This window comes from Scomber japonicus, chromosome 18, assembly GCF_027409825.1.
Source record: "Scomber japonicus isolate fScoJap1 chromosome 18, fScoJap1.pri, whole genome shotgun sequence".
NCBI classification, from domain to species: domain Eukaryota; kingdom Metazoa; phylum Chordata; class Actinopteri; order Scombriformes; family Scombridae; genus Scomber; species Scomber japonicus.
Genome location: NC_070595.1, coordinates 9,465,622 through 9,481,561, shown reverse-complemented (window position 1 = coordinate 9,481,561; position 15,940 = coordinate 9,465,622). Strand labels below are relative to the sequence as shown.

The 15,940-nt window shown below is 42.7% G+C and overlaps 3 protein-coding genes across 3 annotated transcripts in view; 1 reads left to right on the top strand and 2 right to left on the bottom strand.

Annotated features, from left to right (window-relative positions):
- Window positions 1-4,074, top strand: part of LOC128379475 (RNA binding protein fox-1 homolog 2-like) — a 44,178-nt gene extending 40,104 nt beyond the window's left edge. Inside the window, exons 11-13 of the mRNA XM_053339102.1 lie at window positions 89-189; window positions 544-619; window positions 933-4,074. Coding sequence (XP_053195077.1) covers window positions 89-189; window positions 544-619; window positions 933-977 — 222 coding nt within the window. The 3' untranslated portion in view covers window positions 978-4,074. The remainder of the gene's footprint in view (window positions 1-88; window positions 190-543; window positions 620-932) is intronic.
- A 3,131-nt stretch (window positions 4,075-7,205) lies between these two features.
- LOC128379199 (retinoic acid-induced protein 3) lies at window positions 7,206-9,595 on the bottom strand. The gene is made up of 3 exons (XM_053338843.1): window positions 8,458-9,595; window positions 7,485-7,540; window positions 7,206-7,295 (listed from the first exon to the last, which is right to left on the bottom strand). Exons 1-3 carry the CDS (start codon window positions 9,593-9,595, stop codon window positions 7,206-7,208), a joined length of 1,284 nt encoding a protein of 427 aa, XP_053194818.1.
- Window positions 9,596-14,586: 4,991 nt separating this feature from the next.
- On the bottom strand, window positions 14,587-14,945 carry LOC128379029 (retinal cone rhodopsin-sensitive cGMP 3',5'-cyclic phosphodiesterase subunit gamma-like). Its single transcript, XM_053338636.1, has 2 exons — window positions 14,803-14,945; window positions 14,587-14,704 (listed from the first exon to the last, which is right to left on the bottom strand). The coding sequence occupies exons 1-2, from the start codon at window positions 14,943-14,945 to the stop codon at window positions 14,587-14,589; spliced, it is 261 nt and encodes an 86-aa protein (XP_053194611.1).
- Between the last annotated feature and the right edge of the window lie 995 nt (window positions 14,946-15,940).

Below are 15,940 nucleotides of genomic sequence, written 5' to 3'. Positions count from 1 at the left end.
AACTTACACCACCTTCTCCCTCAGAGGCATGTGAGTTAACTATGTTGTGTGTGTGTGTGTGTGTGTGTGTGTGTGTGTGTGTCTCCAGGGAGGCTACCCTGCTGCTGCTGCCGCTGCCGCCGCCTATCGTTACGCCCAGCCCGCGGCCGTAACCGGAGCAACCGCCGCGGCTGCCGCCTACAGTGACAGGTGAGGTTAACCGAGGACATGCACCAACAAACAGAGGCACACGCACTCACGCATGCACGCACACGTCACTGTCACAAAACATCAGAGGCTCAGGATTTTTAAAGTGTGAGGATATTTATGGATGCGAGTGGATAAGATTAGAAGAATAGTAAAAGCCAGAGGGTATTGTAGAAATACTGTTTTGGGATGTTTGATGTTGTGCATGGTGTCATTAAATGTTCTACTTAATTCTTAATAAATATAATATGATACATCATTCAAAACACTTTCTTCTTTAAATGTGACAGCTACTTTTTGAAAAGTGGAATGACTTGTTGATTGTTGTGTGTTGTTTTTGTGTGTGTGTGTTTCCAGTTATGGCCGGGTGTACACTACAGATCCCTACCACGCTTTAACTCCAGCTGCTGCCGCTTACGGAGTCGGAGCCATGGTGAGAAAACTGAGTGGAGCTCTACAAAACAACCAGAGTGGAATATTAGATTGTCGAATTTTAAAAAGAGGGCAGTGAACGTTACATGGGAGATAAAGTAGAGGAGGTTTGAACAGTGTGTGCCCATGTTGACCTCAGCTTCTTATCATTAAAAACAGAATAAATGAATAATTAGTGGGTTTGTAGTATAACTGCATGTAGAACTTGAATAGATTTTTCCAATAGCACCATGCTGTATATTATACTGTATATTGCTGTAATGTCATTATTTCCAGTATATGACTGTGTTGTCCCTTTTGCTTATCTCTTTCAGGCCAGTTTATACCGGGCAGGATACAGTCGGTTCGCTCCTTACTAAAGCTGCAAATCACACCCAAGGAATTTCATGTCGCTCCCCAACAAAAAAAAAACAAAAAAAAGCCTCCCTTTTTCAAGCTCTTTGTTTGGCAGGAGCTCCCCTCCATTTTTTCTGCAGGCGAACTACAGTGACAACTCATGTGTTTTTTGTTTTGTTTTTTGTCTTTTCTTTTTTTTTTCGTTGTTGTTTTTGAGGTGGCTAGAGACGTCGTTGCCACATCATCAACTCAAAACTCTGTTTCTGTACTCGTCTGTCTGTGACACGGATACAATGAAAAAAAACTGCCAGGAGTGTCTCCCACATAAAGAAAAAAAAAAGAGCCCGGAGCCTGCTGTTTTTGAACTACAGGGCACAATTTCAGGATGGTTACCTTTTTAGAAACACTATGGGACCTGGGAGGAGAGAGACTGCTGTTCCTGTGTGATCCCACGCACTACAAACCTTCTTTTTTCTTTTTTTTTGACTTTACAGTATATCCACTGCCCTGTAAGACCTAATCAGACCTATATACACACACACTTACATTGAGCACTCAGTATACACTTTCCTCTACATTTTCCTTTCGTGTTGGCCTGCATATGATCATAGGACTACCGCAGCACAACATTACTAATAGAAAAGAAAAAAGGTACTCATGTTTTTAAACACTACATTGACGTAAAGCCCTCCACAGCAGAGACGTCCCTACGGTTTAGCATTGTGCTGTAATAATGAAAAAAAACAAACAATCAAACTCAGTCTGCTCGATATACAAAGATGTAGGAATTATAATAGTTATTTTGTGAAGCCGGCGTTCGGAACATTCAGCCAGAGGAAGGGAACTTGGGAGCGTCTGACAGACAGAAACCACTGTTGTCCCGGGTAATAACAAACTCTGAACAACATGGCATGGGAAGAAAAAAAAAGCCTCCGGTTTGGTTTTGTTATATTATTTTTCTTTTTTTTGTCATTTTCTGAACATGTCACAACTTCCCCTTAAGTTTTAAAGGAAACACAAGAAAACAAAAATGTTTTTTTTTTTTAAACATCATTAAAAAAAAAAAAAAGTATGAAAATGACAAGGAAAAGGAAACAAGCGACTTGTTTTTTTCTGCATTACCTCAGTTTTGTTTCTACTTCTTTTTTGTTTTTTTGCCGCCATTGATAAGAAGTTGCATAGAAATGTCATTTATATATGATAAACTGTCCATTGATTTCACATTGTCCTTATTGCTGGTCCACACATATTCCATTTCTTACTCTTAACTGCAACACTAAGATGAATCTGTTTCTACTCACTACAGCTATGAACTATCCCTGTATGTCTATTTTGAGAATACAGCGCGCCTCCCCCTCCCTTCACCTCCCCTCTAAAGCTCATCCTTCACGTTAGTTCCTTATCTGTTCATAGTACTTCTTCCAAAGAAGGACTCACTTCTTTTTTATCTCCTCGACTGTCAGACATTCCAGCTGCGGCAGCGCTGCAGTGAATGAACGGGTCAAATGGACAAAGAACCATAAATTATGGACAAACTAGATTTAGCTGAGCAGATTTGAAACTGGGAGGGGTGGGGGGGTGGTATCTACATGGGAATCATCGAATGGGAATCCCTCCTGGCCAATCGAGATATTTATGCCTACAGGCTTCCAGGCAGAGCTGCATGGAAACGGTGTCTGATCTCAACTCAGCAGAACAGCAGATCCCAGCAGAACAGCCCAGATTAGAATACATTAAAACCCAGAGATCGCAGTCACGTAACGGTGTCTTGAAGTATCCCGCAGCTGACGGGGGTTTTCTATTATGTTCTTTATTTCCTGTGTGGCAAGGGGCAGTCAGGAGGGAGGGGGAGGGGGAGGGGGAGCACAGACGCTGTCACTTAGCTGGGAACTCTTGCTGTCATTTTTGTAAGTCCATCATGCTCTCTGGGATCGTTCGCTCTGAATACTTTAAAACTTCTCCTCACCGGTGCGTTTGAAGTGTTGTAAAAAAAAAAAAAAAAAAAAGAACTGGGCGGAACAGTTTCAGCCTCTTGTCCTATGTATTACATCTCCATTATACTCTCACTGTGTTATTGTTGCTATTATTTGCCTTTTTGTTGGTTCCAAAGATTTTTTTTTCCCTGAAGAAAGCACATTATTGGTCCTGATGTATTTCTTTTTTCTTTTTTTTTTTGTGGTTGATTGTTTTTGCTGTTTTTTTTTCTTTGCCTTTTACTTCATGTTATATTTCTTTATCTGTGGGGTTGAAGCTGTTTTTGTTTTTGTTTTTTTAACGTTGAAACAGCACAGTGCCGCAACAAAGCATCCTGGGAAATGTCATTGCAGCGGTGTCGACACAATGACAGACGAATTTGGGAATTGTGACCTGCAAACAAGACGACTTAAATTGAATTCGGTCCACACGCTAATTTATTTGCCTTTTCCTTTTTTTTTTTTTTTTTTTGGTCAACACATGAACACGCTGTATATGCAGAGGTGTTTACTGCAGACAAGGGAAATCAGAGCAGATGGGAGTCATGAGGGATTAATGCTGAGAGGATGTTTGGGATTGCCGGTAGGGCCAAAATCACAGGCGAAGTAAACGTCCACACAATGTCGAAAGGGCCCCCTGTTGGCCCAGCAGTAGCCACCTTTTCTTTTCTTTTTTTTTTTGAACAATGAAACTATGTGTGTGTGTGTGTGTGTGTGTGTGTGTATGTGTGTGGGTGGTTAGTCGAGGGACATTGTGGCGATGATGGTGAAGGTGAGAAGCTGAGCCATTAATCATTAGCTGACAGGATAACAACGTCCCCCGCTGTCTTTTTTTTTTTTTTTCCTTTTTCTTCTTCTTCAGGGGGTACAGTGCGCTCAGGGTGGAGCGAACAGATTGAGGAGGGGGGGTAATAATGTTTTTGTATGATTGTGAAAACTGTGTGCAGTAGGTCCAATGAGTATTTTTGACGAGCATTACCTCTTTTTTTTTTTTTTTTTTGGTCTTATTATTCCTTACAAGTATTATCAGAAGTGTTGCTATGCATGCTTATGTGAGAGAGAGAGCGAAAGAGAGAGAGGAAGGGTGTCAGAATCTTTTCATTTGTGCATGAATTCAAATCATAGTGCTGGAGAGGGAAGATGAGGTAGAGGATGGGAGGGTTTTTTGTTTTTTCACGTAGCAGGAGGAGAGAGAGGGAGAGAGAGAACTTTTGGCGGAGAGTGTTATGTGATGCGAAGTGACACGAGTGGTGAGAAATCTCAGTTTGAAGGTCCTCAAGAAAGTGTCCGGGTGGGGTAAAGAGGAGGAAAGGAGGGTGGGGGGTGGGTGGGGGGGTGATTCGGTCCGCTTCAGTAATCTGGATTATCTCTGCTCTGTGCCTCTGCGGTCGTCATGGTAATCACCAGTCATATCAGATGTTTAAAAGTTTAATTTGGTATGTCTGACCCCTCCCCTCCCCTCTCCTCAACGTGATAACAATGACGACCCAAGGTAAGGACAATTCGGCCTTTAAGCTGGTCCTCTGTGGGGTTTCTCCACAGAGACGAGGCTGCTGGTGTTTAAGCAAAACACAAACACCAAATCTGGCAGCGGTCATCTGCTTCCAGTCTGGTACAGAGTTAAAAAAAAAAACCAACCTGCCCACAGAGATGCTCTTTTAGCAACAATCTCCACCTCACTCATCCAAGTTGGCAAAAAAGCTCACGTGGAGACGGCGTTAATGGTTACCGAGCAGCAGCTGTGTGCGGTGCAGTGGGCTGCTTTGGTTTGTTTTGTCTGTAATTGGAAGGCTGATAAAAGACAAAAAAAAACACTAAACCACAGAGGTGTGCTGGAATAACACAGAAGCCAAAGTTTTATCCTCAGCTGTCGGCCCTGTCTGAACTCTGACCCCGACTCCCTGCACTGTGCTCAAGTCAAACCAGTGGGAGTTTTTGTACAGGGATTGAATAAATGGGTTTGAATTGCATGTGGAATTTTTTTTATATATATATGTCACATGCTCTTAAAAAGCTCATTTTATCCAAGTGATTGTTTTTTTGTTGTTTTTTTTTTTCAATAAGTGACATTTTTTTCTCACAATGTTTTATTTTGCCATCCTTGTGTCTGCCTTATGTTTATTCATTATTCATTCATTATTATTGAATGTATATAATAAATAAACTGTTTGGTTTTTAATACTGGTCTTTGAATGCTTATTATCTGAGTGAGGTTTAACATTGTATGAGGTCACCATGCCTTCATACATACATAATGGTGACCAGGAGGTGATAGAGCACATTCCCTGATAAGTTTCTTGATTTTGGAGCTGGTAGCCATTATGTTATTTCCTTTCCATGATTGTCTCTATCTTATCATTTTCTTGGCTGTGTTTTGGCTTATCCAATCAGGAGAGAGACTGCTTTAAATAGCACAAAACCCCCCCCTACACTAAAATGAATTAAAGGAGGAGCTGTTTTTGATTAAAGGTGGCATGAGAGCTAAAAAGAATGCTGCGACTTTTTCCTCTCAACGATGCATTACATTGTGAGTCAGATAACGGATAGATGCTGCATTATTACTGCTTCTCTCTGTCGCTCTGGCGTCAACTCACGAGTTTTGTTCCTGTAGATAGCGCGCAGTAAACTCTTCCCACATTTGCTGCACCAACCTCCCAACTTTCTTTTTCATTGCTGCCAAGGGGGAACAATCTGGAACAATCTTTAATTGCATCTGGAGTTAATGGCCGTAAATGGGTTGGATGTGGCGGGAAACCTCATATCCCTGCTAATTGCGCTAATGCACAAGAGGCCAATTGCCAATTTGATGGGATGCTCTCTCTGAGTAATTGAAGTCGGGCTAATTGGAAGACTAGATTGAAGGCCGACTGATAAGAGGGGATGTGTGAAGATTGCGTCCGTTGAAGTGAGGAATTGACCTTTTGTGGATGGCAGAGTGACTGCAGGCCTCTGTGGGAGAACAATAAGTTCACAACAGGTCGTCACAAATAGAATCATCAGACTGAATATTAATCATGTTACTAATTTTAGACAATAAAACTTCAGTTTATAGATTTGATGTGAATCATACTAGCAGCTACATCTGTTAAAACACTATTTTTCTTTCTTTTGTCAATGAATTTCTTGGAAAAGTTTCACTTCAGTGGAGTTTTTTTCTCATCCACCCAGAGCCAGTGTACCATTTACTTGGTACACCTAAACATTGCCCCCTGGTGGTGTAACTGTGGTACTACCATCCTGCTCTGTGTATGGTTAATCCTCCAATATGCAGTGTGTGCCCACAGCCAAGGCATTAATTCTGGTTGAGAGAGTAATTGGTCTTTGGTGTGCCATCTGTGCAGATCTTGAGAAAAAAGAAGCCGAGGTTGAGCTTTAAGAATATGACACACACATCTGCGCTTTTATGTACAGATAAACCTTTTATTGGTAACACTTTACAGCTTGTGTAATAAAAAAAAATCATTAGGATATGTATCATTTGAAAGGGGCACGCTTTTGTTTGTGTTCCTCGTATCTTTCTCTGCACACAGAACACATCCCTCTGTTTGCGCCACAACAGAGCCCAGCCACTGTAATGTCACTTTGAATATGAAGATGTTAATCAGTGATGGCACAAGCCTCCCACAGAGCTGACAGGTCTCCTGTCCTATCCTCCCCCCGTCTTGTCTCATCTCATCTCATCTCATCTCCTCTCCTCTTCCTCTTCTCTTCCTCTCCTTTCATCCCTCCTCTCCACCGTTCACTGATGCCTGTGCTCGGCTCAGTTGTTTGGCACCTTCAGAGTGACAGTTTCACGCCTCTCCTATCACCTCAGGGCTACTATAAACCATCTCAGAGCGACACACCATGTACACATCACACACCATCTTACAGACACACTTCCATTAAGCATTGATAATGTGAATTTTTCACCAGAAGAAAGCCGGACTATCTGAACCCACCCGGTCCTCTGTGATGAAACTCAAGCAGATGAATCACACTGCTGAGTCTTTTTTTCCCTCTCTTTTCTTTCTTCTATTTGAGAGCATTTCACATCCTTCTGGCAGATTTGAGACTTTTCTTATAAAACTAAAACAAAAACATATTTACATTCACACAAGAAAAAATGAAACATAAACAAAAAAAATGTTTGTGCCGAGTACCTTAAGTACAGATTAGTGCATAGAGTTGGATCACCCTCAGCTTTGGCTTTGGTATAGTCAGTGTTGTGAGTGAGTGTGTGTATGAGAGAGAATGTGTGAGAGAGTAAAACACCAGACAGTGACATCAGTGTGAGTATTAATTCTGTCCATAATATTCATCATAGGGTTCCCTGTAGTTGGTGGTCTGAGGACGAGGAATGCTGTAATCTTTGTCAGGGTCGATTTCCTGAAACACACACAGATGTACACAATCACACATACATCATGTCAGTGCAAGTAAAGCTTGTGATAAACTGTGCTTTCATTAACCTTACAATATGACTTAGCCATAATTGCCTTCACTAGCAAAAGGTCACAGCGTTTAATTACGGACCATGTGAAGTCAGATTGTTAATCCTAATGCTTTATTACTCACTGTCATGGAGAATCCAGACTCGTAGGGTGATCGCAGAGTCGGCTCAGTCCCCCTGCCTGGAGGGAGACACATGACACAATTAGCTAATTATCGGCTCATTATATACTGTTCATCATAAAGGCCCACAGTGAGAGCCGAGCTGACTGATAATGGAATCGTTTTGTAATGTTGAACATGCGCTCTGTATTCATTTGCAGTTATATTTCAATATAAAAAAATGTCATTCTGTGAATCTGAGCTTGCTGGCCAGACTTAAACATGATTACCAGGATTTATACTAATATTTGTACAGGAGGTGGACAAAATAACATAAACGTCTCATAGAAAATGGACTTGGAAGTGTAAAGAACTGCTTTACTCCTATTAAATGACATGTCCATCATATATCCCTGCTTATTACTCTCAATTTGGACTCCTACAGTTTGTCTTGTTTAGCGTATGTTCATGTCACAATTTGCAGTCTTGTAGTTTATGTAGAGATGATTTGATGATGTTGTTTAAGCACAAGTTTTAAAGCACTAATCCTCAGACTTAACAAATGCAGCAACACTGTAGCATCCTTAATTAAATGACTTTAAGAACTTTTTCTCTTGAGGTATTATTATTATTTTTGGAGCAGCAACTACTAGGTGATCAACAGAAAATTAATCTGCAACAATTTTAACTGTGAAATCTTTTTTTTAAGTAAAAATGCCCAAAATGTTCACATGACTGGTTTGTTTTCTATGATGGTAAATTGACCATCTCTGTTTTTGGGCTATTGGTCTGAATAAAATATCACTTTGCATTCTGGGAAATTGTGCAGGGAGGTTTTCCCCCTATTTTCTGACATTTTATAGATTCAAATTATTAACCAAGGCAATAATCAGGAGATTAATACTACTAACACACCTCTACCTTCACCCCTAAGCTTAATTCATTCCCTTTCAATGAAGCCCCATGTAAATTTTTGGTAAGGAGGACGCCGTCTCACCTCTCCTATTATCGCCATCATTCTCAAAGCTTCCGTTTTCTTTTCCTTCCTTCTGGCTGCCCAGTCCTGGGATATCAGCGCTGGGGCTGGTCCAGCCGGCGAAGCTCAGGGGGACATCCTTGGACCTGGCCTCCCCCCTGCAGAGATAGGCCACCTGACTTAACCCGTGCCCCATCAGCAAGACCCAGCCATTGACCACCAAGGCGATGCTGATTACCGGGTCGTCCCATTTTGGCCGATGTTCTAAGTCAGGGTTTCCCTTGGTGAGCATTGTGATCCACACTATCCAGGTGCAGCTGGAGAGCAGCAGCGTGAGGCAGAGCAGTGTGGCCTGAGTGCGGCCATGCTGCCGGGCACGCCCTGTGTAGTTGTAGCTGTATGTGAAGCAGGAGCGGCACAGCAAGTGCAGGGACAGGATCAAGCTAATAGCCAAGAGGCACATCACGTAGATCTGCAACATGACAAACTCCCCCTGGCTGTACTCGCAAGTTTTCTTATCCCTGACAAGCACCAGGATCAGCCACTCTGTAGAGATGATAACCTGCACGGTGAAGAGGCCCAGGGCCACGGCAGGTTCTCCCCATCCCCGGGCTGCTGCGAAGCCCAGCAGAGCCAGACTGCGAGCCAGCAGGCAGGAGAAGGCCAGGGAGAAGAGCACGCTGAAGAGGAAGATCCTGGTGGGGCAGGTCTGAGGGGTTGAACGGATGATGAAGGAGAAGGTGATGGCGAAGATCCCACCTGTGGCCAACAGGAACATGAACATGCAGGCCACCGTGCCTCCGATGCTGCTGCGCTGCTGCCGTTTTGAGACACATGAGATCCATAGGGACCAGAGCAGCAGGCCTACCAGGAGAATCATGCTGAACAGGAAGCCTGAGGAGGCTAGGGTCTCCAGGACAATGCCCCATGCTGCCCGCCGATCACACAGATACCTGTAGACAGGGTCCAGTCCTGCCCCGCAGCCTGACACAGGCTTCTGTGATGTATCATTTGAGAAAGGAGTGGTAGTGTTTGTGGGACTGACTGTAGTTAGGATGGTGGTGTTGTTTGACTGGCATAGACAGGTGAGTGGGACGTAGACGAGGAGGAGGAGGGGGAAAAGGGATTTGTACTTCTCGGATGAAAAGGCCAAATTCATTTTTGTAATCCACAAGAGGATTCAGTCCTTCCTTTTTTATCAAAGTCTCCTTTGATACGGCGGATGTTTCTCTCCTGAAACAAACATCACAACGTTTTTCAAAGCACGTTAACATTGTGTGGACTGACGGTGTGAAATAAGCAAGATGAAATGGAAGACAAGGCAACACCGAGGTCATGGCGTGGAGAAGCAAAAAAGAGGAGAGAGGTTTGACAGCGAGGGTGAAGAGAACAGAGCGCAGGGAGGGCGGAAACAAGCCAGAACAAGGCGGGGAGGTGTGTGTATGAGTGAGGGCTACAACAGGAGGGGGGAAAAACCTTGCAACATGAAGGTGAGGTTGGGACAGGGGCAGACATGAAAGGTAACTACTCTTCTGGATCAGCTCGTAAAGCTGTGGTGAAACATGGAGACAGACAGGAGAGAGTCACAGACACGTGGGGTGGGAGGGGGTGAGGGGGCAAGGGGGGGGCAGAGGGTGGAGAGAAGGGGGGGGGGTATTATACAGTACAGTACAGGAGACACGCCGTGACAGATATTCACTCCTGATAGCAGATTGTCACTTCCTCCAAGCTGATAACAAAGCCTTTGTTTGAGTGTCAGAGATTCAAAGCTGACCTTTCACTGGGTTTATCACCGGATAAATATGACCCAGGACTCAACTTTTCCCTGACATTGGCATTTATTTGTGGCCTATAGTTAGTCATAAAATCATACAGTCGGGGGGAAGACTTGGAAAACAGTGGGTGGAAAGTTTTGATCAGCTGGTTTGAATATAAGGCGTTGAAAACGATTACAATCTTATTTGTCTAAAAGTGGAACCATTACTAGTCAATTGTAATAGCGGTTATTAGTCGACACCTGATTACATATACTGTCATTTTCATAAATCTTATTCAGTATTATAAAGAAAACAGATTCAGATTCATGATGTCTTTATCTTATTTTAACTATTAAAACCGGACCACACCTTATTAAAAACAGACACTTACCTTTTATCCTTTGGGATGTCCTAATTTAGACTCTCCAAAAGTGTCGATTTCAAGTTTGGTTGAAAGTGTTGTAACAAACTCTCTGTTAGTCCTTCGTCAGTGTTCAGCCATTCACCTCCTATCTAGAGGATGTGTTCATATCTCTGCTGGCCCAAGGTAACAGGAAGAGCGCAAGGTGAGGAAAAGAGGGAAGCGATGGAGCCTCTGAGGTCTGAAGCTACTGGGAGTGGATTTTTTTTTAATACCTGGCATCAACAGGTTGTGCAACAGCAAAGAAACCTGCACCCCTACTCATACTTTCCTTCCAATCCCCTCCTATGTCTCTCCCTCTCTCTCTCTCTCTCTCTCTCTCTCTCTCTCTCTCTCTCCCTGCGTCCCTCCCTCAGACTACAGGTGGGGCTCACACACCTGGAGGTGACGATACACATTAAAACACACACACACACACACACACACACACACACACACACACACACACATACACACACGCCCATGTAAGGGAGGGTTCACTCCTCCCCAGTTTTGAATCTAATTCCCATCAGAATTTGAATCCCATTTACAGATAACACGCGCATGCTAACTGGAGTAACCAGAGTGTTTGTGTCAAGTTTTGAGATGCTGACAGTTTTGAGAGGGGAGTTAGTTGAGGTGAGTCCAACTGACTCATCCCAGTGTCACCAGGATACAGCACTAGGACCAGCCGTCACCTTAGTAACCAGTAAATCACAGCAACAATATTTGGAAGTGATGGAGTTAGCCGCGGGGGGAGTTTCGTCAAGAATACAGAGTGCTTTCAACTGTTGTCTTATACAAGCCCATACGTAACACCTCCACTCATGCCTGTGCAAGTAGAGTTTATAGGGTGTGTTCAGTTAAATCTGAAGTCACTCTTCAGCTCTAAATTCACTGTAATGGTGTAAAACTTAAATAGACTGAGCTTTATCTTTTCATCTATCTAGCCTGTTTGTTGCAGGATCATAATGTGTGCAGATATGGGTGTAGCTATTGCACAGTAGGAGCTTACTGAATATTTGAGAAATACTAAAACCCTGCTGTTGTGTCATTTAATACCAAAGGAATTCAAGTCTGTCATCATTTATTTGAGGTGTCCTAAAGCAATCCTATGTTGGTTTTCCCGTTGCTGTCATTTAGTGAGGCTGAAATAGAAAGAATGGAAACTTTTTTCAGCCACTGCGTGCTGATACCAAATCTTTTCTTCTGTTTTGAAAGAGAAACCATAGCAACCCGAGCGTCTGGGAAAAGCTGTTGATGGACAAAGGTGTTGAAGGATGTTGACAGAAACCATGTGGCAGTGCTTTTCTCATGAATGTTGCACCTTAAGATTTGAAGTATTTCCTTTTTTCTGGTGCCTTTTTTGCCAAGCTAGTAAAGTATTCATTTATCAGATGATATATATATAACACATTTACAAGTTGGATTGCCAAAATTCTGCATTGTAAACTATGTTTCCCACCATATGAATGACCCCCTCACTTTCCCTGTAGCAACACCATGAGGTTAATATGATTTTGAATGAAATTTCTCAACTTTCATACGGGTTGTCATGATATATGGCAGCGAGTTCATGTCCCTGCTCAGGAGGAATTGTGATACTGTTTCACCTAATGACATCATCAGATCAAAATGTATGGAGTGTGGGGGAAAGATGAGTCATTAGGTAAGGAGTCCCAACCCCTGCATCTAGGCAATTGTACACAGAAAAAACATGGGAGAAATGGTAAGTTGTTGTTTTTATATGTCCAACTACATTTTCTGCATGTCAGGTGTAATGACTTTGATGTTAAAGTAAAACCAGGAAGTAATCAGGTCTAAAAACATTCATTATACATGATGGTGATTTGCTAACTTGTAAAAACCATGTGACACTCTTGCTAAACATTAGCCTCAATTGCTAAGCAAGGGAATGTTTTTTTAAGTGGTGGCTATGGGGCAAAGTGAGCAAGACTTTAGCTCACTTTACACTGAGCTAGTATGAGCTGGAGGAATAATTATGGCAAGAAAAAACAACTTAGATAATCTATCTTGCCAAGAACTTACAAGAGAAAAACCCCACTTGGTCTCAACACCCCTTGAAAAGATGGCAAGAGCAGTCATCGATGTCATGTATATCAAGAAGAAGGAAGAAAAGGAAGTAAAAACAGTAGGTGGAGAATGAGCTTGCAGACCAAATCATGAACCTGGCTGAGTTCCATGGCTTTACTCCAAAGAAACCAAAGAAATGCTGTGAACTATCATGGGAATTGGCAAGGATGTAACAACCCTCCTGTACTGGAAAGAGAAAGGTTTAGCAGGTAGGGTGTGCAGGAAATTACATGGCTCAATATCTCTAATATGTAGTTTAAGACAGCACCTTGACAGAGTGAATTATAGTCTACTTTTTGAGGTCAAAATTGGTTCAACAATTTAATGACACATCACCACCTCTCCTGCCGTGAGGTGACATCTTCGGAAAGGGCTACAGCCTTCAAGGTGGATGTCACCACCTTTGCATTCAGGAAACCTTGAGATAACTTTTTATTTATTTGGCGCTATATAAATAAACATTGATTGAACTGAACTGAAGAAGAATGATGAGGCATCTTTCCCACTGTGTTATGTGCTAAAGAAGCTAACTCAACCTTGAAATATAATATAAAGGGTTAGGGTTAGGGTTAGAAGGGTTGATGAAGAGGAACATCAGCAGTTACAGTGATTTCTTTTTCTTTTCTAACAGTGAGCCGTGTGTAATGGTTTCTGTCATCTTGTGTTCCTTTCATGTTTTATAACTACTTCCTGTTTTATTTTGTAACCTGGATATCCTTATATGTATTCTTATGTAACTTCCTGTTATCTGATTTTTCAAACACCTCTACCTTGTTTTGTCATCAGTCCTGCTCTATTTATACCCTTGTGTTACCTCTACTTCCATGGCTGATTATCAATGTCCTCTTCATGCTTTCCAGTGTTCTGTTACTTGTTTTTGACTCTTCCTGGATATTTGGACTTTGTTTTTTTTTTCAATCCCTGAATGGTGTTTGCTGCCTCAATGTATTCCAGGTTCCAGGTTTGCACTAAAGTGTTACACCTTGTGGGAATGTGATGATTTCAGGAAGCCTTAGAGTGAGTGGTTAATATTTTTGGATGCTTTCGGAAAGCATTAGGAGAGGTGAAGTGTTCTCATGAAATTATTAGTGATATCAGGATATGTTTTCATGTGTGATTTATATGAAGTTTGGCATGTTTTTGCAGCTCTTGTAAGGTTTTCCAGAAAAATGGAGGCAGTGAAAACATGAGTACTAAAAATAAACACATTTATTGCAACTATCAGGACATACCATGCAATAGTACATTGTCTGTGGGTCACAATAAAAGGGAGTTCCTCCTCCAAGATGACATGAAAGTGCATTGCAGTTTTCACCAACACACCATATTTGTGCACTCCCCTTGGTGTTTACAATAAACTCGTGCACAAAGAGTAGGAAATACAATGCAAAAAAGAGAGGAAATAAAAAAGGTAAGATGGAAGACAAGGTAAAAAGGTTCAACGCTGGAAACAAAATATTTACATTTTAACAGACAGCTAGAAGCAAATACAAGTTAGTATTAACTAGTGTTTTGCTCGCGTCCATTGCCGTAGGTCAGGAGATGCGGGGGGGAGAGGGGGGAAAGGGGGAGTCGTAAAATAAGGAAGGATAAGGCTAGTGTTAGAGGATGGAAGTATAGGGAATAAGGTATGTGGAGGTATGTTTCTCGTCATATCATTTCAAGTATATATATACTGAAAACAGTATTTTATAATATATTAATATAAAAATAAAAGCATCGTTATGCTTTCCATCCACTCAGTGGAGAAAAGCATGAGGTAGATAGACGAGAGGGCATTAGGGGGTTTGCTGGCAGCCTTATCATGGTGTGCCAAGCTGAAGATGGAGAGAAGGCAGGATAGAGAGGATTAAAGAGAGGAGAGGTGCAGGCAGGCAAGGAAGGCAGGAGGCAGCAGCTTTAAATGATGCCGTATTTCGCCAAGTCGCTGAGCTCCATGTCGCCGAAGGCTTCCCATGGGCACACCACTGTGATGTCTGTGCCAAGACCCTCCATGCCGGGGATATCGTCACCAAAGCTGGAGTAGAGAAAGAAAAGAACCAAGAGGTCAGTGGTCATGTTTCTATTTCATGTACTGATTTGATTGAATGTGATATAAATGGGTTGTTTATTTACCCCTTCTGGCCTGGTTTGGGGGCCTTGCTCTTGAATGTACGGGTCTGCCTCTGCTTGAACTTGGGTGGTCCCTTCTTGGGTGTGGTAGGGCCAGTTGCGCCACCAGGGGCCAGGGCGCTTCCTGCAGGGGGGTTGGCGTTCATTTCTGCTGAGGGTTTCTAAAAAGGAAGAAGACATTTCATCAAACTGTGTTCTATACACGTGCATGTCCTCAAAGGACGTAGCTGGCTCTCCCCCTGCCTTCTCATCTTTCGTCCTCTGCCCCTCTCTCTCTCTGCTGCCCTCCGCTAATCCTGTTTTCTCCATCCATCCCAATGCTAATCAGTGGAGATTATGCAGATTAGGCTAAATAGACAGATTAGCTCTAATCCTGCTCTGATCCGCAGTAGACTAATTGCCTTTCTTGAGGAACAGGAATGACATGTGCCAGGAGACAATCCTCTGTTCTTAACCTCCAACTTTTTTTTTCATGAGCTCTTCAGTTTAGACTCCCAACCAACTGCTAACATTCAATAGTTTAGATATCAAACTTTAAAATGACTAACTAGCCCAGTAACATTGTCAGTGAACACATATGCTCATTTAATCCTGCTCAGTGTTAGAACACAACATTGGTTCAAGGAGTTGTTTTCAGATCACAGACTCTCTTCAGTGTCTTAAAAAAGTTTAAAAAAGTACGCCTGTCCCTCTTTGTCCTCGTCTCCAACACCTTGGAGTTTAAGCAGTATTCAGTCTGAGCTCTAATGCCCCCCCCCCCACCCCCGCCCCCTTCTCTGACTGCTGACACTGGTAATCCTGTTAAGGCAGCTTGACAGAGGTGGAAAACACACCGGTAGGGCACACTTTGTAACTCAAAGGTAAGCGCCACCTGCATGGGTGACAGCGGATCTACATGCCGTGTGGACGAGGTCGCACAGGCTCCACTCCTGCTGTCAGGTGTAAGGATCTAGGATCTAGGAGGTGAAGGAAAGATAAGGGAAGCTGCTCTGTGGAGTCGCTGCTCAGCACGTTATTAGCTGGACCATCTGTTGCTGTGATTGTTCCCCTTAAAGTCAATCCTCTTTACACTGACCTGTTCTCCTCCTTAAATTTCTATTTGCGTCTTTTAGTAAGACTCTTTCTTTGGTTGTTCCTTTAA

Coding starts and splice junctions, on each gene's coding strand:
- LOC128379199 (XM_053338843.1), bottom strand. CDS start 9,595: ATGAATTTGGCCTTTTCATCCGAGAAGTACAAATCCCTTTTCCCCCTC. Junction 7,541..8,457: donor TGATGGCGATAATAGGAGAG/GTGAGACGGCGT, acceptor GTCTCCCTCCAG/GCAGGGGGACTGAGCCGACT. Junction 7,296..7,484: donor AGTCTGGATTCTCCATGACA/GTGAGTAATAAA, acceptor TGTGTGTTTCAG/GAAATCGACCCTGACAAAGA.
- LOC128379029 (XM_053338636.1), bottom strand. CDS start 14,945: ATGAACGCCAACCCCCCTGCAGGAAGCGCCCTGGCCCCTGGTGGCGCA. Junction 14,705..14,802: donor CCCAAACCAGGCCAGAAGGG/GTAAATAAACAA, acceptor TCTCTACTCCAG/CTTTGGTGACGATATCCCCG.